This window comes from Chionomys nivalis, chromosome 5, assembly GCF_950005125.1.
Source record: "Chionomys nivalis chromosome 5, mChiNiv1.1, whole genome shotgun sequence".
Classification (NCBI taxonomy): Eukaryota; Metazoa; Chordata; class Mammalia; order Rodentia; family Cricetidae; genus Chionomys; species Chionomys nivalis.
The window spans coordinates 24,800,822-24,821,238 of NC_080090.1; the positions used below are offsets into that span (position 1 = coordinate 24,800,822).

The window sequence follows — 20,417 nt, forward strand, 5'->3', positions numbered from 1 at the left end:
GAACAAAGAGACCTCCCTGCAGCAAACAGACACTGTGCAGACTTGAACTGCAGCCCTGTCTCTTCCTGGAGACTCTACTCCCCTCTGCGGCATCTAGGCTCACCTTACTACACAATCACAGGAGACAGAACTTCAAAGTCAATTGTTCACAGGCTTGCGAGATACATCAGCCAGGTGCCAAGCCAGATGGTCAGGGTTTGATCCCCAGGGCCCACATGGTGAAGGAGAGAACCAGCTTCCATAGTTCTCTGAACCCTCATACTGTGCCCTGGCACATGCATACCGCTCCTCCCCCCCATATGAATACACAAAATAAATAAAATGTAATTTATTTAAGAAAAAGAAAAGTTAGTACTCTGGATTTGTGCATGCAACTCAGGTCCTGTTCCCTGAAGAGGAACTGCTGAACACTGTGCCTCAGAGGCAAACAGAGGGCAAGAAGTTTTCAAATTCCGACTGCCCTGGCTGCTCCAGCTGCACAACTCAACTCGGTGCCACTCCCCACCAGCTCACAGGTGACTGGGTACCGTCCTTCAGCGTGCTGCTCCCCACCAGCTCACAGCTGACTGGGTGCCGTCCTTCAGCGTGCTGCTCCCCAGCAGCCCACAGCTGACTGGGTGCCGTCCTTCAGCGTGCTGCTCCCCAGCAGCCCACAGCTGACTGGGTGCTGTCCTTCAGCATGCTGCTCCCCACCACCTCACAGGTGACTGGGTGCTGTCTTCCCACCAGCCCACAGCTGACTGGGTGCAGTCCTTCAGCGTGCTGCTCCCCAGCAGCTCACAGCTGTCGAGACAAGGTGTTCTCCTCACAGTTCCCGAGTAGTCAAGGGGTGTTCTGAGTCATTGCGCATTCTGTTGCCTTTCTTCCCCAGGTTGACTAGCCCTCAAAAACATAAAAATAAAAAAGGTTTGGGACTTAATGGAATTTTTGTTTTGTTTTGTTTTGTTTTTTTGTTTGTTTTGTTTTTCGAGACAGGGTTTCTCTGTAGCTTTGGTGCCTGTCCCAGAACTAGCTCTTGTAGACCAGGCTGGCCTCGAACTCCCAGAGATCCGCTTGCCTCTGCCTCCCAAGTGCTGGGATTAAAGGCGTGTGCCACCACCGCCTGGCACTTAATGGAAATTTTAGAATTTTGGATGGTCAACTAATAAAACCTATGTAACTGTTATAAAAGCTGAAAAGTCCAAGATCAGAAACACTGTGGTTCCAAGGGTTCAGATAAGGGATGTTCAGCCTGTGGTTGAGTGAATGCAGCTGTACCGGCTTAGAGGTTGGGTCAGGGGTGGGAGCTTGGTACTTCTAGTGGTCTAAGTGCACCAGGCAACTGCTAGAGCCAAGTGAACCAGGGAAACCCTAGAAGTCAGAGCAAGCAGGCGTGGGAAGCCAGGATCCCTGGCTGACCTGGGTTTCTAGGTGGATTATCTGCTGTCCTGGTGATGAGACTCAGGGTCGCCAAGGTGTTTGCAATGCTATTGAGAAAAACAACCAGCTGGCAGAGGCTTTCAAGATATTGGTTTCTGAAAGTTTGGTGATTTTCTTTCTCTCTTCTTTAAAAAAAAATTGTGCAGCCGGGCGGTGGTGGCGCACGCCTTTAATCCCAGCACTCGGGAGGCAGAGACAGGCGGATCTCTGTGAGTTCGAGACCAGCCTGGTCTACAAGAGCTAGTTCCAGGACAGGCTCCAAAACCACAGAGAAACCCTGTCTCAAAAAACCAAAAAAAAAAAAAAAATTGTGCATGTATGCATGCGTGTGTGTGTGTGTATGTGTGTGTAGGTCAGAAAATAACTTACAGAGGCCATCACTCCCTTACACCATGTGAGTCTTGGGAACCAAACTCAGGCCATCAAGCTCCAAAACAAATCTTTACCTCCTGAGTCATTTCACTGCATAGCCCTTTTTAACCGATAAATCAGTTAATTAAAAGAGCTAACTTAATAAACATTGGTGACGTCAGCCTCTTGCTCAACACTGCGTTAGCACTCAGAAGTGTGTAATCACTGAGTACCGTGGACTCTCAGTGCCTCTCAGACTCTCCCCACATTGTTTTTCTTACGGTGTTTTTGTTGTTGGTGGTGGTGGTTTTTGTTTTCTTGAGGACTGAGCCACACTGTAGACCAGATTGGCCTCAAACTCGCAGAGATTTGCCTGCTTCTGCCTCCCAAGTGCTGGAATTGATTGAAAGTGCTTGCCACCTGCACACCTTTAATCCCAGCACTTGGGAGGCAGAGGCAGGTGGATTTCTGGGAGTTTGAGGCCAGCCTGGTCTACAAGAGCTAGCTCCAGGACAGGCTCCAAAGCTACAGAGAACCCTGTCTCAAAAAAACAAAAAGTGCATGCCACTGTGTATGGCCTTTTGTAGTGATTCTTAAGGTATTGATGAGATACAAACTTGTAGCACAAATAATAAGAACCCAGAGACAGATATTGGGGTTCAACCTGAAAACCAGAAAAGCAAAGCAGTCAAGCCACTAGAGAAGTCTCACCTCTACCAAGGCTAGGTGAGCACAGACTAATAAGGCTAAGCCTCTCTCTCCTTCCATTTTATATCCCCTCTAGTGCTAGGATTAAAGGCATGTATTCCCTAGTACTGGGAGTAAAGGTATGAGCCACCACCACCTGGATTTGTTTCTGCATTGATCTTTTTATTTATTTATTTATTTATTTATTATTTATTTTTTTTTGGTTTTTCGAGACAGGGTTTCTCTGGTTTTGGAGCCTGTCCTGGAACTAGCTCTGTAGACCAGGCTGGTCTCGAACTCACAGAGATCCGCCCGCCTCTGCCTCCCGAGTGCTGGGATTAAAGGCGTGCGCCACCATCGCCCGGCTGCATTGATCTTGTGTAGCCCAGGGTGGCCTTGAACTCAGAGATCATTTGCCTCTGTCTCCCAAATCGTGGGATTAAAAGTGTGTGCCACCACTGCCTGGCCTCTAGTGGCTTAGCTTTTTCCCTTCTGATCTTTAGACAAGCTTTATTTATTAAAACATCAATAAAATATCACTATACAAACTAGTCTTTTCGAAAATGCACATTGGTCCTTTCAGTATCTGAGGATTATTTCCTTTATGCCCCTGGGCAAGTCAGCACCCACTTTCCTCCAGACTTCACCGGGCACCTGGTGAGGGCCATTCGGGTTTTATGGGTGTCTTTCTGTATTTTGAAAAGTCATAGCTGGGATATTAGCTTCCTGACCAAGAGCAAACAAAGGTGAGGCCAGATGAGGGTTAGAACAGAGCTCTCCTGCATCCTTGACCACACCTCAGAAGATGCTGGGCAGTTTCAAAGTTGCTTTCACACATGCTACCATATGGCAAAACACAGAACCCTGGACCTGTGAGTTCTAAGATGTTAAGGTTTTCCCCAGGCCTGTGTTTGCTGAAGTCTCTTTGGGATCAGGGTTATGCAACCTCTAGCCCGGAAAAGATAAGGTACGGTGAGGGGATGAGCTAGGGAAGGAGGCATTTGAGACAGGGTTTCTCTGTGGCTTTGGAGCCTGTCCTGGAACTAGCTCTTGTAGACCAGGCTGGCCTCGAACTCACAGAGATCCACCTGGAAGGGGGCATTCTTGTGGTGACTCATGCATACCCCTGGCAGTGTGCTTTCACGTTGTCCTTCCTCAGAGACTTCCAAGAACAAATGCACAGGGAGATGGATTTTATTGTGTGAGCCACTGGAGAGCAAAAAGAATCACAAATGCTTTAAAATAAGTGGCTACAAGGGGTTACACACAGCATGGCTCATAGCGAGATACCTTAATTAAACTAATATTTCTTACACACTGGCAGCCTTGTAGGTATGGGAAGGGAAAACCGCAGCAGTGGGGCTGGAGGAATGGGGAGGCCCAGTGGTTAAGAGGGCTCTTGCATTTCCACAGAGCTGGACTTTGGTTCCCAGCATCCATTGGGTAGCTCACAACTTCCATAACCCACCCAGCTCTAGCAGATCTGATGTCCTCTTCTGGCCTCTCTGGGTACCTGGACACAGATAGCACATGCATGTGCATGCTCACACACTCACAAACTCACACCCACCCACACACATATACACACATGAAAGAGAAAAACAGCAGCTGTACCCTCAGGAGGCTTCCCTGGTCCTAGGGAAGACTGTGCCTTACTGTGAATGAATGAGGGGATGGTGTAGATTGGACTTTTGCTGTAGCATCTTGACCCCAATGCTCTCGGGCCTGGGAACTGGCCAGGTTTCACCTGGTGGTGTTGGTGCTATAATTCGTGTTACCCTTCGGTTTCCTCCCATCACGTTCTCCCTTCACGCCCCCGGCCCCCCCTCGCTGGCTCTGTCGCGGTCTTCAGACTGGGAGGCCCCTGAAGTGGTGTTTGCTGAAGTCATTCTGTATAGAATGCTGAGTCCTCGGTCTTCAGCCCTTCGAAGGGAAGCCACAGAAGCCCCAAACTGAGGTGGCTGGAGCCTGCCCAGGACAGATGTCCCCACGGGCCTTGCACGTGCAGTAGGGGCCATGGCCAGCCACTCCTGACTTTCTATCATGAAGGCGTGGAGACTGTTAATGACTGTGAACTTATGTTAGCATGGTGGAAAGCAGCCTCCAGGTGGGCATAAGGAGCGCACAAGGTTGACTCAAAGGCTGGCATGGGTCAGGGTTAGTGTGTGGACTGGTGGAGGCCGTGGGCCTGTTGTGGCTACCCCTCCACCCATCCCTGTCTCTGAATCTCTGAACGTGATGGTCTCGTGTCTCTTCATGTCTTTATAGTGTTACAGAGTTTCTCTGGCCTGATGGTGATTATTGTCCTGGGGACAGGGGTTGCTTGTGAGTGGTATGCTGTCAGGCAGATGTCTGTACAGGGAGAACCTGATTGTGGCACACTGGGGGATGAGGACACTTCCTCTTCCATCTGCCTGTAGGGTGAGAAGGATGCTATATTGGAGTACAGGCGGGTTTGGGGGGCCCTATGGTCACCTGTGGTAGCTGTGCTGCTCTTGACCGTACTTGAGCTGCTGCAGGGCGGTGCAGAAAGTCGTCAACAACTTTGAAGTTAGCGGCCACAGGTTGGACATCTAAGTTAAACAGGAGCTCAGAAAGGAAGAACCACGCTTGGCAGCGCACATCTGTAATTCCTGCACTGGAGGCAGAAGCAAGAGCGTCTCGTTCAGCCTGGGTTACATAGTGCGACCAGCATCTTAGAAGAATAGGACTCCGAGGACAATTCTGGCTGATTAGTTTTAAAGAGCTGGAAGAAAGAAGAATAATTAACACAAGGCCAGTATTCTGCGGTCAACCGAGAATGCCCAGAAGTTGGGACTCTGAAGTGGGTTTCAGAGGGTGAGTAGGGGTCCCCCAGGATGGTGTCGGGGGTAGGGTTGTGTTTCCTGTTGAGGGAGTGGCAGGTGTAAGGATATGGAATGGGCGGGGAACTGTGGCTCACTGAATGGAGGGCAGACAGGACTCGTGCTGTGGCTATGTTGGGGTGGTCATTAGGCAGGCAGATGGTGCCAGACATCACCAGACGTGCACGTTGCAAAGAGCACCAGGCCTTCCACATGCAGGCATGGAGACTACACTCGCCCGGCACTGCCCTGCAGTGGCCTGGTGGGGTCGGAAGGGTAGGTGGAAAGTGTCTCCTGTGCGCCCCGGGTGATTCTCCTGGCCAAGCCTGGCCTGGTAAAATGGGTCTGTAATCTACTCACTCAGGAGGCTGAGGAAGAATCATAGCCTCAAAGCCTGCTTAGGTTTCAGAGTTCAAGGCCAGCCAGAACAACTTAGTCTTTGCCTCAGAATTAGAAATTACGAAAAGAGATGCTAGAGACATGGCTCGGTGGCAGTTTGCAAGGCACACACAAATATCCCCAATTCAATTGCCAGGTTCCAGCGCCACACACAAATTCCCTGCTTTGGATTTCTGAGTACTGAAATTATAGATATGGACCTTGTACTCACCACACCTGTCTGAAAATTTAGGTGCTCAGTGCCTCAAGCTCCCAGAGATCTGCCTGCCTCTGTCTCCCTAGTGCTGGGACTAAAGGAGTGCACCACCATGCCTGGCTACTTCGAAATTTAAGGACACACATACACACACACACACACACACATTGAAAGAGTAACTAGTGAACACCATGTGCTGCTGCCAGCATTAACAGTTCTGAGGATGTGAGGTGATGGTTAGCACTGAAATATTGAACTCACATAGTTCAGGCTGGCCTTGTCTATAGAGCCAAGGATGGCCTTGAGCTCAGGATCCTGCCTTCTCATCCCAAATACCGGGATTACAGGCATGGGCTGTAATCCACACTGGGCTCAGCAGAGCACCTGAGAACATCTCTCCAGTAGTGTTTCATCTCCTCTCTGCCTCTAGTTTTTGTTCTTATCTAATTCTAAGCAATCCACAGACCTGGTATATCACTTTGCTTCCCAACACGTTTGGTATTTCTCTCCCGTGGATAGGAAGCTTTAAAAGATTACATCTTGGGTAGGGGGTGTAGCTCAATAGTAAAGCACTTTTCGAATGTGCATAAAGCTCTGGACTCATTCTTCAGCAATGGGGTGTGAGGGGGTCACATCTAAGTTAATGATAACTTGATATAATTCAGTCCTTTCTCGGTTGTTTACAAAATGCATTCTTTGGGCTGGCAAGATGACTCAGTCATTATGACTGCTTACCCAAACCTTGCAGAAGTTTGATTCTCAATACCCAAATGGAGTCTCATCAAAGTTGTAATTCAAGATCAAGAGGATCTGATGCCCTTTTCTGGCCTCAACAGTATACATTCATACAGGTTAACACACACAAACATTGATTAAACAAATCCTTAAAAGTGTGTAATTGTGACTGGTTTAAAGCAGTAGTGTCCAGCTCCTTGACACTGTGACATGACGTCACCTACAAATATGCTGGCTGCATTCCTAGCTATCATGAGACACAGGCAGCCTGTGGCCCACAGTCTGGACCTGCCAGGTTTAAAGCATTTGACTGGGAACAGCTGTGTTTTGGGTGCACAGTGTGACCCACCCCTCTGGCTCAGTTGCACGGTTGCTCCAGCCAGTGCCATAGTTTTGAGTTTAAGGAAAGACCTACGTAGCAGAAAATCAGCAGTGATAGCTGAGAAGGGACACGTGGGCTGGGTGTGGTGGCGGGGAGCTGTGAACACTCAGGAGACTGAGGCAGGCTGGGTACACCTTTACTCCCAGCACTTAGAAGACAGAGATAGGCAGATCTCTTTAAATTCAAGGCCAGCCTGATCTACGTAGTTAATTTCAGATCAGCTAGGGCTACAGAGAGACAGACCTGTCACACACACACACACACACACACACACACACACACGTGCGCACGTGTGCGTGCTCACTTCCCAGGACTGTGTAGCAAGGCTCTGTTTCATAAAATGTAATAAAATAAGATGGAAAGAAGCACTTTCATGCACTCTTTATGGAAGTTGCAAACATATCCTAATAATAGACATCCTAGAGGAGAGTCGGGGATAGACTCTGTGACAGTTACTCTTGGTTGTCAACTTGACTAACATCTGGAGTGAGCTAAAATACAGAAATGAAGTGTGCACCTATGGGAGATTATTCTTGCTAGGTTTAAAGTGGGTGAATTCATTTCTAGTGTGGATCTTTGAGATACGAAGGCACTTTTGATCAGGATCTTAAGGTAGGAGCACACACCTTTAATCTGGGCCATACCTTCTGCTGGAAGCCTATATAAGGACATGGAAGAAGGAAGCTTTTGCTCTCGGCCTGTTTGTTCTCTCAAGAGCAAGTTCGGATCTCTGTGAGTTCGAGACCAGCCTGGTCTACAGAGTTAGTTCCAGGACAGGCTCCAAAGCCACAGAGAAACCCTGTCTCGAAAAACCAAAAAAAAAAAAAAAAAAAAAAGAGCAAGTTCATTCCTTCACTGGTACTAGAGCCTACTTCTTTGGCATGCCAGCGTACACTGAAGACCAGCTGAGACAGTCAGCCCTGTAGACTGAGCAACTTGTGGGTTCTTGTACTTTCTGTTCATAGCCGTCCATTCTTGAATTAGCTGGACCATCACCTGTAATTCGTCCCAATATATCCCATCCTTATAAAGAGATTCATTCTATAAGTTCACTGCTCTGAAGAACCCTGATTAGTACAGGCTTGAACTCATTGGCACAGGAAAGAACTTTCTGAGCGGGATACCCATGGCACAGGCACAAAGACCAACAATAATAAATGGGACCTCGTGAGGCTGAAAAGCTGCTACAGTAAAGGGCACTATAATTCAAGCCAAGTTCAGCCTATAGAATATGAAAAAAACCTGCCATTTATGCATCTTATAGAAGGTTGGTATCTAGAATGTGTAAAGAATTTTTTAAATGAACATCAAGAAAAGAACCCAGTTAAAAATGTGGTATAGAACTAAACAGAAAATTCTTAAAAGATGAAAGACAAATGGCTGAGAAACCCTTTTAAAATGCTCAATCTGGGGCTGGAGAGGTGGCTCAGTGGTTAAGAACACTGGCTGCTCTTACAGAGGACCTGGGCTCAATTCCCAGCACCCACATGGCAGCTCACAACTGTTTATAACTCAAAGATCTGACACCCTCACACAGATATACAGGCATGCAAAAATATTAATGCATATAAAATAAAAATAAGTAAACTATTTAAAAAAATAAAATGCTCGATCTTTAGTCATCAAGAAGATACAAATTAAAACTACTTTGAGCTTTTCTTTTTTTTTTTTTTTTTTTTTTGATTTTTTTTTGTTTGTTTTGTTTTCGAGACAGGGTTTCTCTGTGGCTTTGGAGCCTGTCCTGGAACTAGCTCTTTTAGACCAGGCTGGACTCGAACTCACAGAGATCCGCCTGTCTCTGCCTCCTGAGTGCTGGAGATTTTCATCTCTAATCAGAATCGCCAAGATTGATAAGACAAAGGACAGCACAGCTGGTGAGGATGCAGGGAAGGGGAAGACTTATTTACTGCTGGTGGAAGCGCAAACTCTTACAGCCACTGTGGGAATCAATGTGGAGGGGCCTCAAAATTTGCTCTACTACAAGACCCAGCTGTGCCACTCTTGGGCATATACCAAAGGACCCTGCGTCCTACCACAGAGACGTGACCCAGCTATGCCTCTCTTGGGCATATACCAAAGGACCCTGCATCCTACCGCAGAGACACTTGCTCCTCTGTGTGCACTGCTGCTCTAGTCACAATAACCAGAAACTGGAAGCTGCCTGAATGTCCGTCAGCTGCTGAATGGGCAGTAAAATAGGGTGTGTTACACAGTGGAGTGTAATCTAGCTGTTAAGAAAAGGAAATGTGCAGGCTCGGGGATCAAGAGAGGAGGTAGAAACATCGTGAGAGCCGAAAGCGGTGACTGACTCCAGGGAAACGGTGCCTTCTGGACATAACAGGGCTGATGGCCATACAGACTCACAGAGACTGTGAAAGCACACACAAGCCCTGCGCAGAGTCAGCCCACATCCCAGCACTGCCAGGGGGAAGTGGGCACAGAGTCCCACCCCCTCACCAAGAAGATATCTGCTGGGAAAGGAAAAACCGGTCTTCCCTAATGGCATGTACTTGGTGCATCAGCCACACTCCAGGGCAGATCTCGTGCATAGGAATAGTTGGCCAACACAAAACACACTCCGTGGTTGAGGCGGGGTGGGGGGTGGGGTGGGGAACAGGGAGCATGTGTTCTGTTTTGGTAGTTTTTTGTCTTGCTGGGTTTTGCTTGTTTTGATTTTCATTTTGTTGTTTTTAAGAGAGAAAGGAGATGAAATTGGGTGGGTAGAGATGTGGAGAGAGCCTGGGAGGGACTGGGGAGGGGAAGGAATATGATCAAAATATATGGTATGAAAAAAATGTCAGGGGAAGAAAATGCCTGGCTCAGCAGTTAGGAGTGTTTGCTCAGCTGTGAGGGCCAGGGTTTGGATCACAACACACACATGACAAACTGAGCATTCTGCAGATGTCTTAACTCTAGCTCTGAGGTGTCCAGTGGCAATTGTATGATCACAGGTACACATACATATTCACACTCATGCACATGCACACACACACACCAAATCTTTTTAAAAAATAAGGACAGTCCAAGCAGAGTTGCTCAATGGCTGTCCCCTGACGCATGTGCCTCAGCCGACCTCTGCCTTGCAGGACACTTCCTGTGGGTCCCTGTGGTGACATTGTGCTTAGTGTGAGACTTCCTGGGTGTTATCAGAGGCCTTGGCATTTCAGCTAGAGATGGGGAGCTACTTGTTCAAGGTTGCAGGCCCAAGACAGCGGTCTTTGTTGGTGCCAGGAATGTGCCCTGTTCCTCCCGTGTCTCTGGGCACAGCCTCCTGCCTCATAGTGACCCAATTGTCTAAGCCTTCAATGCCAGTTCTGTACAAGGCATTGGAATGTGTCTTTTGTTAGCATGCTGGTGTAGTGGGAACTGGGACACCACAGGGAGCCTGCTTGTATTGGGGATGCTGGGAAATATGGGTACCTTTCCTCTCAGTCCCCAGGTCAACAAGGCTATACCTGCCGGGGTCAGAACTTGGCCAAGGGCTCCTGATGTTCTTGACACTAGGACTGGGACCAAGACCAGGGTTGGGGGACACTGTTTCCACTTCCAGCTTCCTAGTTCTGTTTTCTTTTAGAGGTTAAAGCACCTCATTTTATTTATTATCATATGTATAGTGTGCATGTGTGCACACCAGTGTGGTGGTCAGAAAGCACTTTGTGGAGTCAGGTTTTTTTTCTATATATGTGGGTTCTCAGGATTGAATGCAGGTCATCAGGCTTGCTTGGCAGGTTCTTTATCTCTGCCTCTCTCTTTCCCCATCTCTCTCTCCAAACATCTCTTCCCCCATCCCCCCTCCCTCCTCCCTCTTTCCCCATTTTCTCTTCTTTTCTTTCCTCATTCCCCTTTCTGTGATGGACCCTGGGGCCTTACGCATCCTAGTCACTGAGTTGCAGCCAGCCCTAGCCCACCCTAGGTCCTTATCCATGCTTTCGCTCCCGTCAGCGCCAGCTGATTCGCTGCTGAGGACTGTCGTGAGGATGATGACAGAGTATGTGGCTTTCCCCTAGTGAGCGTTCAGCATCTTTTCTGGTATAAGGCAGCATGCCGCCACCTTGGAGTATTGGGCAATGAGTGACTCGGCCACTTGTATACCCTGAGTCCGCATTTTGCTCCCCAGTAGAAGGAAGGATGATTGTATTATCAGATTCATACGTGTCTTAGACTCCGAAGCTAGCTGCCTATCCTGCAGATGGCATGGTTGCAGGCCAAGTCATGTGTTGGATGTGTGGGATGGAGGTTCTGTCTCACTGCCTTGGGGAAACTGCCACAGCAGAGGGTAGTTTGTAGCTTATAGGTATAAAATGTAGTTTATTCTTGCCTAATGTGTAGGGCCCAGGAAGAACGGTCACTGCTATCTGTCCCTATCCCATGCCCCTTCCACGTGCCTGGCCCAGGACTCCTGCCATCAGCAGCCCCGCAGCAGATGGGCCTGTGACTGCTGCAGCACAGCAGATGTGGGATGAAGCCCCGGAGCACTGTGGGTGCACCCTTCTGGAGAGGGGGGCAGGGAGAAGGTGGCATCTGTTGTGTATGTCCCTGAAGCCGCAGGAAGAGTGTGATCTGGAATGGGTTGTTCCTAGAGGCCCTGCCGCACGTGGCTGGCATCTAAGTCGCTCGTCATTGTGACGGAGGTCCAAGCACGAGGAGGAAGTAGAAATGGCTGATGCTGATTCAGGCTGAGTCCCAGGTCACTGTCCTTGTCCTTACTGTTGACTGTAGATTATCCCACTACCCATCCATGATGTCAGTGTCAGAAGCACCCCAGCAGCAGTGCTTCATGATACAGGGGCCAGGGGCTCTGGGCTCCTGATTGATATGTCTGAGATGCATCACTTCATAACCTTCCTTAGAAAAATGAGGGGGTTTAGACTGGGTGGCCTATAAACCTCATTACACTCAAACCTCTGTGGTAGCCAAGGCTAGTGCCTGGATGCCCTTCAGAGAGCGGTTATGAGAGGAGTGGATGCGGAATCAAAGGATACCCTGCCTGTTGCCCTCTGGAAACATCTACTTTTCACCCTACCTCGCCTGTGACACTGTCTAGAACACCCATGCATCTTCATGTGCTTTGCACACACGACTGACTAGTGTGTAGTGAAGGTCACCTATCCAGCTGTTCATGAGCAGCCTCTCTGAGTCACGGAGGGATTCCAGTCCTTTCCTGTTGTTGGTGTCTTACAGCCCAAGCAGAGCTAGTGTTTGCTTCAGTGGTACTCTTAGCTGCAGGCCTCACCTCTCCAGTTTGCTCATTGGTTGTGAACCACTGCATGACCTGAGCCACACCTCAGAGCCCAAAGCCCTTAGTCAGATCATGTGGTCGGGCCTCTGCTGTGCTTCAGAGGCTGAATTTTATTAGGTGTGTCAAGGATCTCTGGGTGTCATCTTTCATACAATGGTGGAAATGAGGAAGTTGAGTGTGTAGCTCAGCAAGAGAGCGCTTGCCTGGAGTGTGTGAGCTCTTGGGTCCCACCCACAGGATGGATGAATGAATGAATGAATGAATGAATGAATGAATGAATGCTTGAACTAGATAATCATCTTTCTCTAGGATTGAAGTTCCACATCTTGTAATCTAACTGGGATGCTCTCTCAAGTTAAATCTCAAATACAGGTATTAGCTCTTGGATGATTCTGATGGCATGGCCTCAGGTCCAACGCCTGAGAAATCTATCCTAAGAGACTTTAATAACCATCTTCTCTCTTCACGCCGTCAGCGCTTCGTGCCTCTCACGATGCATGACTGTCTTCATTGGAAAGTTCCTAACTTACCTGGGGCCCCTTATTTAAGGCTGGCCTCTGTGTTCTGGAGTAGAGTATCCAGGAGGTATTCAATAGAGGCAAAGCCACACCCTTCTGTGTCTTGCTGGCCGGTGAGCCATAGAATGTCCAGTCCCCTCGTGTGTCCTGTGTGTATAGTTTAGGAAGTGTGTGAGAGGAGTGACCTGTGTGTGTGGCAGTGTGTGCCTGTAGTCCCAGGTGGGGTAGAAGGACCAGGCGTTCACACCCCACCTCTCTGTGTCATAGGTGTGAGGTCATCCTGGACTACATGACACTGTTTCAAACCAGAGAGAGAGAGCTGTACAAGTGGAGACCACTTGTTCGTTCCCAGCCACCCACACATGAAATAATCACACAGAAACTGTATTAATCAAAACACTGCTTGACCAATCACTTAGGCATATTGCTAGCAAGCTCTTGAATCTTAAATTAACCCAATTTTTGTTAGTCTATATTTTACAAGTCTCATGGTTTACCGGTAAGGTTCCCAGGCATCTATCTCCTTCAGCAGCTACATGGCATCTCCCTGACTCCGCCTATTTTCTCCCCTATTTCTGCTTGGAATTCTAGCCTTACTCTATTCTGCCCTGCTATAGGACCAAAACTGCTTTATTCATTAACAAAACACATTCACAGCGTACAGAGGGGAATCCTTCATCAGAGACCAAAGGGGGGGTGTTTTATGGAAGGTGGTCTCCAGCGTGTACCCCAGAAGTCCCACAGCTGCTTTTACCTGATAGGTATTCCTTATATAGCACCTCACTTCTTGGCATCACTGTGACAAATGCCATAGACTGGAGACCTTAAACAACAGCCATGTTCTGGAGGCTGAAAGTCCCCAGAGTCCCCACTGAGTCAGTGTCTGGTGAGGGGTCTTTCCTGACCTCTCACCGTGTGCTTGCTGCAGGAGTTCATGAGCATCCTTTTTTTTTGGGGGGGGGGGGATTTTCGAGGCAGGGTTTCTCTGTAGTTTTTTTTTTTTGGTTTCTGTCCTGGAACTAGCTCTTGTAGACCAGGCTGGCCTCGAACTCACAGCAATCCACCTGCCTCTGCCTCCTGAGTGCTGGGATTAAAGGCGTGCGCCACCACCGCCTGGCTGAGCATCCTTTTTTTAGGATTTTTTTTTTTTTTTTGCCTTTTTATTTATGTGTGTGTGTGAGAGCATTCCGGGTGCCCTGGAGCTGGAGCCACAGGTGGCTGTAAGGCACCTGACCTGAGTGCTGCCTCGCACTTGAACTCCTGTCGTGGTCTGAAGGAGCAGGAAGTGCACTTAACCTGAACTAAGTCCTTTCTAGCTCTCAAGTTCATTTCCTAGTTACATATTCAAGTTTGAGGCTAGTCTGGGCCATACAGGGTCCCTGTTTCAAAATTAGAGTGAGTGAATGAATGAATGAACAAGCAAACACAGGGGTTGGGGAGGTGGCTCAAAGAGTAGTGTACTTGCTATCCAAGTTGAAGACTGCAGCTGCAACCCCTGCACCTACCTGTAACCCAAGGTCCTGGAGAGGGACAAAAACTCTTGGAAGAAGCTGGGTATCTAAACTAGCTGAACTGATGAGCTCTGGTTCAAATGAGAGATTCTGCCTCATATATAAGGTGGCGAGCCACTGAAGACACCATTGTCAGCCTCAGGCTCCCACACCCATGTGGGCCCATACAAGGCAAGTGAACACATCCAGGCCTGGAGAGGTGGCTCAGTGGTGAAGAGCACATACCACTCTTGAAGAAGACCTGGGTTCAATTCCCAGCACCCATACTGTACGGCTAAAAGAAAACCACTTTTAACAAATGAACACACGTGTGCACATGCCACACACACACACTACGAACAAAATAACAAACCACAAAGGCTGATGTGGGATGTCCTTCTGTATATGTCTTGCTCTTGTTGGTTAATGAATAAAGCTGCCTTGGGCTATGGCAGGGCAGAAGATAGCTAGGCTGGAAGAGACATATAGAGAGAGTAGGCAGAGGCAAAGAGACGCCATATAGCCACAGAAGGAGACAGACACTGGAACTTTACCCAGTAAACCATAACCTCATGGCAATACACAGAATAATAGAAATGGGTTAATAAGATGTAAGCACTAGCTAGGAATATACATAACCCATTGGCCAAGCAGTGTTGTAATTAATATAGTTTCTGTGTGATTATTTGGTTCTGGGCAGCCAGGAAACGAATGTGCCCTTTAGCTGCAGATGGGGCTCAGTCTCCTGTGTGGCCCTCCTGTGGTCTGGAGAGCTGGGACTATGGCTATGCACAGGCTAGACCAGGAGGATGCCCATCTCAGGCCATCATGGGTCACTGAGCTTCCCTAGGGCTGCTGTGCTGTGTGCTCAGCTTCTTTGTTTCTTTTCCTCTTAATTTTCTTTGCAAATTCTCTTCAGTGTCTGTGACGATTTCCTCTGTGTCATGTGAGACTTTCTCTGGGGAAGGATGGGGCCCTGTTGATCTCCTCTGAAGTCCCAGGGGCTGTCCTGTTAGTGTCCCATCAGGGCTTCCGTAATTGCCCCAAGGACCCTGCTGACTTACAGGAGAGAGGGAGGGGCAGATTAGCAGGTAGCAGTGGCCTACCCTGTTCTGGTGGGGGGGAACTGGAGGTGAACCCAGGGGAGGCTGGGGCCTCTAGTGTGGCGCAGCTTTCTTTGTCGCAGGGAGCACGTGCTGCAGTGCGTGTGGAGGTCGGAGACAGCCTTGGGTGCAGCTCTTAAACTGGCCTGTGAGCTGAGGAGTCTTCCAGCTCACTGTGGAGAGTGCCTGGTTACAGATGCGTGCTACCAGGTCTGGCTTTATGTGGGCTCTGGGGACCCGAACTTTGTTTATGCATGCTCACACACACACACACACACACACACACACACACACACACAGAGAGAGAGAGAGAGAGAGAGAGAGAGAGAGAGAGAGAGAGAGAGAGAGAGAGAGAGAGAGAGAGAACTTTACCCACCAGGCCATCTCCCCTGCTTGTCTCTGGTGTGGTCACATGATGTAGCCTACTCTTGAGGGAGGAGCATCAAATGTCCAAAAGTGTTGGTGTGAGAGAGTCACCTGTGCACATTTATGCTCTCTGGGGATCACTGAGGTAAGATTAATTTCAGTATATTTGATTTAGTCTACTGTATCTCGAATATTATCTCATCATTGATCAGAAAAATGGCTAATGGGATAATTAACATTTTTGTGTTGAGTCTTTGAAATGAGGTGTTTTTTCTTGTGTATGTGTGTCAGGTGTGCATACGTGTGTCCGGATATCCACATGTGTGGCACACACATGAGCAAGTCCTCATGAATGTACGGGTACATGTGCATGTGTGGGGGTGGGCACCAGGGATCTCCCTCAGTCAGTTGTCCATCTTATTTTTTGAGGCAGGGTCTCAGTCAAAGCCAGAAGTCTGACATACAGCTAGTCTCTCTAACCGCTTGCCTCAAGGATCCCCTGTCTTCCTTTTCTGAGCTGCAGCAGCTGCCACAGCTCCCCAGTGTTTCTGTGAGTTTTGGGACCTGAAGCTCTAGTCCTTGCTTCTAGTATTGTGTAGCAGGCACATTCACCCCTGAGCTCTCCCGGCCATGAGAAATGTTTGTATTCGTTCCTTGCTAACTACATTTCAGATGCTCAGGAGTTATGTGTTGGCCTGAGATGGCTCAGTCAGTACAGAGCTCACTGAGCGAGCAGCAGGGTTCTCTATCCCCAGCACCTGTATAAGATTGCAGGCATGGTGGGACATGCTTGTAATCCCAGCTCTGGAGAGGTGGATGCATTCCTGGGGCTCACTGGCCGGCCTAGCTTAGCAGGTGAGTTTCAGGCCAGTGAGAAACTTTGTCACAGAGAACAAGGCTCCAAGATGAACCTCAGGCTTCTCCACATGCACATGTACACACGCACACACACACTCACACGTATACATATACACCTACATACTCACACATACACACTTGTGCACATACATACATACACACACACGTACACACACATGCACACATATGCTCACACATGAATATACATAAACCTATGTACACAATACACAAAAGCATCACACATGCCGGTCTGCTGTAGCTGTGAGAATGGCTGCAGTTTGTGTTAATTCCTTCCCAAAAGCAGGGTTATATTGGTGATAGGTCATGCCTAGCCAGTTTGTGCAGTTATTGTGGACTGAGACGGTGGCCACACTAGGCTGGCACTCGTGTTGTGGGGTGTTTGCCTGAAGCCTTGCTTCTGGCCAGCTTTGGAGCTCAGGAAAGGCTGCTTGCAGTCTCTCTGCCTCATCTGTAGCATGAAGTCCCACAAGCATGGTCTCTGGGGCACTTTTGTGTGGTGTGAAGGGAAGGGGCCCAGAGCTGCTGCGTCTGCCTGGCTCAGGTCTTCGGAGAATGACCACAGCTGCCTTAGCCCTTGTCATCAAAGATGCAAGATCTATGCATTTACTTCTCTGTTGTGCTCCAGACTGCCAAGACTGTCTGCTCATCTATCTGGGTTCCACTCAGTCATCAGTCAGTCCCCTCCTACCCTGTCCCATGTATGAGTGCCTGTCTGTGGAGCCTATCCAAGAGAGGCAGACACAGACAGGTCAAATCTTGGGCCACTCATCTCCAAAGGGGGCTGGTAATGAGCTCTGGGGACTCCTGGTCTTTGCCTCAGGCCTCACAAGCCCTCCTCTCTCAACAGGCTCAGCTGGAAGCTCAGAAAGCCACACAGGACTTCCAGAGGGCCACCGAGGTGCTCCGCGCTGCCAAGGAGACCATCTCTCTGGCTGAGCAGCGGCTGCTGGAGGATGACAAACGGCAGTTCGACTCTGCGTGGCAGGAGATGCTGAATCATGCTACTCAGAGGGTAGGAGGGCCGTGTGTATGCTGGCCGTGGGGAGCTGGGCCTGTGTGCTGTATGTTCTTTGACTCCCCACAGGAATATAAGTAGGTTCCTAGATGGCATGAGATACTTCTATAAAGGCTGTCTGCTCTCCGGAACCTTTTGGCTGGCCTGGCTTTAAGGCATGCTCGGGCATGACAGTCTCCCAGTGACATGTGAGGATACTCTCTGTATTGCCTGAAACTTATCTGGTTCACATAGACCCCGAATGTCCTGGCAGTGGAGTCGGGTTTTCCAGAGGGGCCAGGATGCTCTCTAAGGTTAGCTTCCAGTACCCCAGAAGGACCATTAGTCCTCATTGGAAGCCCTGATAACAGTTTGAACCTGCACTTGGGTGTGTGTGTTCGTGGGCGAAGTGCCTAGTGCAGAATTAAGTGGCCTTGAGCTTCCTGCCCCCTAGTGGCCATAATGCTTGTAGACTCAGCACGGCTGAGAAAAATCTTACTGGGTCAGCTATAGAGAAACCTAAAGGGGAGGTTGGAACCCGTGCTGCCTTAGCAGAAGGCCATGCAGACACTGATTTCTGGAGTTGCCAGAAAGCCTGTTTCATTAGGGGAACGGAGCTTTTTATAAACCCTCTCCGTCTCTCCACATGTTCCTCACCTAAGGCCATCTGTCTCCTCTTAGTCTCCACTCTAATGGTAACATTAGATGGCCATACTCGGAGCTTTAATAGAAGCTAACAGCCTAGATGTCAGGAGCCCCAACATAGACAGGCCATGGGGACAGTTCTTGGCTTCCTGCTGGCAAACAGCAAATGGTTCCAGTAACACTGCCGAGCTTGCAGCCGAGCAGTCTCCCTCGGGGCTGTGTCTGCTGTTCCCCAGAACCAGAGGGAGGTTTGGCGGCAGAGGCCTCTCCAGCTCTTGGCTGCTTTGATCTTGAAGCAGCCTTCTAGGGAAGGCAAGGTTTTTCAACTCTCTGAGACAGGAGTGCTGGCAGCCTGGGAGGGAGGAATTTGCTTTTCTGACCAGATGGAGGAACAGGTAAGTGTGGTGTGGACACAGGAAGGCAGTCCCTGCTGGTGAGCTAGCAGCAGGGGCTCCTGGGAGGAAATGGCAAGACACAGCCAGCCAACAGCTCCTCCAGGCTTCCAGGATAGCCATGAAGGCTGGAATAGGAGAAGAGTCACTTCCTGGAAGGTTGCTGAAGGGGGTCGAGGGCCACCTTATGGCCCCTCCTTGGCCTAGAGGTGCAGTGGGAAACAGTTTGGAGCTTTTCGGAGCAACTGCGAGGAGATGGGAAAGCCCTTTCTGTCCAGACGAATGTTTCAGATTAGGGAGAGGCTGTGGACAGGCCCTAGGACGAGGCCCATGTTGAGAGAATCTTTGAAACCACCTGTCTGGAGGAAAGACCTCTTTCATCTTGGACAGTTGTCCCTGAGCTAAGGTCACCTGAGCTAAGGTCTACCTCAGAGAAGGATGTGGAAAACTAAGCACCATTGCCCATCTTTGTACGTCCTGTGTGGTTAGGCCGAGGCAGTGGCAAGTGGGGCATATGGATGCAGAAGAAAGCTGTTTCCTCCGAGCTGGGCATGGCGGTACACGGGGATACATGCCCCGTGTATTAGATGATATGGAGATAGGTGGGGAATACAGCATCTCAGATAATGAAACAAAACCTGGTGACATGTTCACTCCAATTGCTGCCTCTGCTGTCACAGCTCCCCTAGAGCAGCCAGAGCTACCCCAGCTGCCTGGATCCCACACTGCTTTGAATGATAGATACATACTGCAGCAGGAGCGTTCATCCCCTGCTGGGCTGCCGACTCCAGGTGTGGCCTCTTGTTCTTTGCCCCAGTAGGTGCCTGATCAGTGGGAACATCTCTGAGGTGTGAGGGTGGTGGCAGTGAGGCAGAAGAGCACCTTGTTGAGATGGGAATAGGGAACCTGAGTCTGGGCTAAATACGACCAATGGGAGCTTCCAAGAGCCAGGGGTGGCCCTGGGGAAGGCTTTCTCTGTGGTTCCATCTCAGTTGCTCCATGCTAGTCCACCTTCCCTGTGTGTGTGTGTGTGGGGGGCTTCTGTCCCTGGGCCCCAAACTTTCCTCCCCCATCACTGCACCCAGCTTATGCCTGATTCTAGGTTGCAGATGGAGGAGTCTCCTTGGTGAGGTAGAAATCCTGATGTGTGTTGCCTTTGAAGGCATTGCAGGTAGGATAGCCAAGTGCTTAGGACGTTCTGGGTACTTAAGTTTAGAAAGGCTTTGCTTGTTTGCATCCTGGGAGCCGAGGTGGAACGAGAGTCTGTGCACAGCTGGGGAACCCCACTTCTCCTGGGAGACACTTTTTTTTTTTCATTTTTATTGATATTTATTGAGCTCTACATTTTTCTCTGCTGCCCTCCCTGCCTCTCCCCTCCCCTCTACAACCCTCCCCCAAGGTCCCCATGCTCCCAATTTATTCAGGAGAGCTTGTATTTTTCTACTTCCTACTTCTCATGTAGATTAGATCTATGTAAGTCTCTCTTAGTGTCCTCATTGTTGTCTAAGGTCTTTGGGATTGTGGTTTGTAGGCTGGCTTTCTTTGATTTATGTTTAAAAACCACCTATGAGTGAGTACATGTGATCATTGTCTTTCTGTGTCTGGGTTACCTCACTCAAAATGTTTTCTAGCTCCATCCATTTTCCTGCAAAATTCAAGCTGTTATTATTTTCTGCTGTGTAGTACTCCATTGTGTAAATGTACCACATTTTCCTTGTCCATTCTTTGATAAAGGGGCATTTAGGTTGTTTCCAGGTTCTGACTATGACAAACAAAGCT

General features: G+C 49.1%; 1 protein-coding gene across 1 annotated transcript in view; it reads left to right on the plus strand.

Annotated features, from left to right (window-relative positions):
* Nucleotides 1-20,417, plus strand: part of Sh3bp5 (SH3 domain binding protein 5) — a 71,302-nt gene that overhangs the window by 39,721 nt on the left and 11,164 nt on the right. The window contains exon 4 of the mRNA XM_057769193.1: nt 17,455-17,619. Coding sequence (XP_057625176.1) covers nt 17,455-17,619 — 165 coding nt within the window. The remainder of the gene's footprint in view (nt 1-17,454; nt 17,620-20,417) is intronic.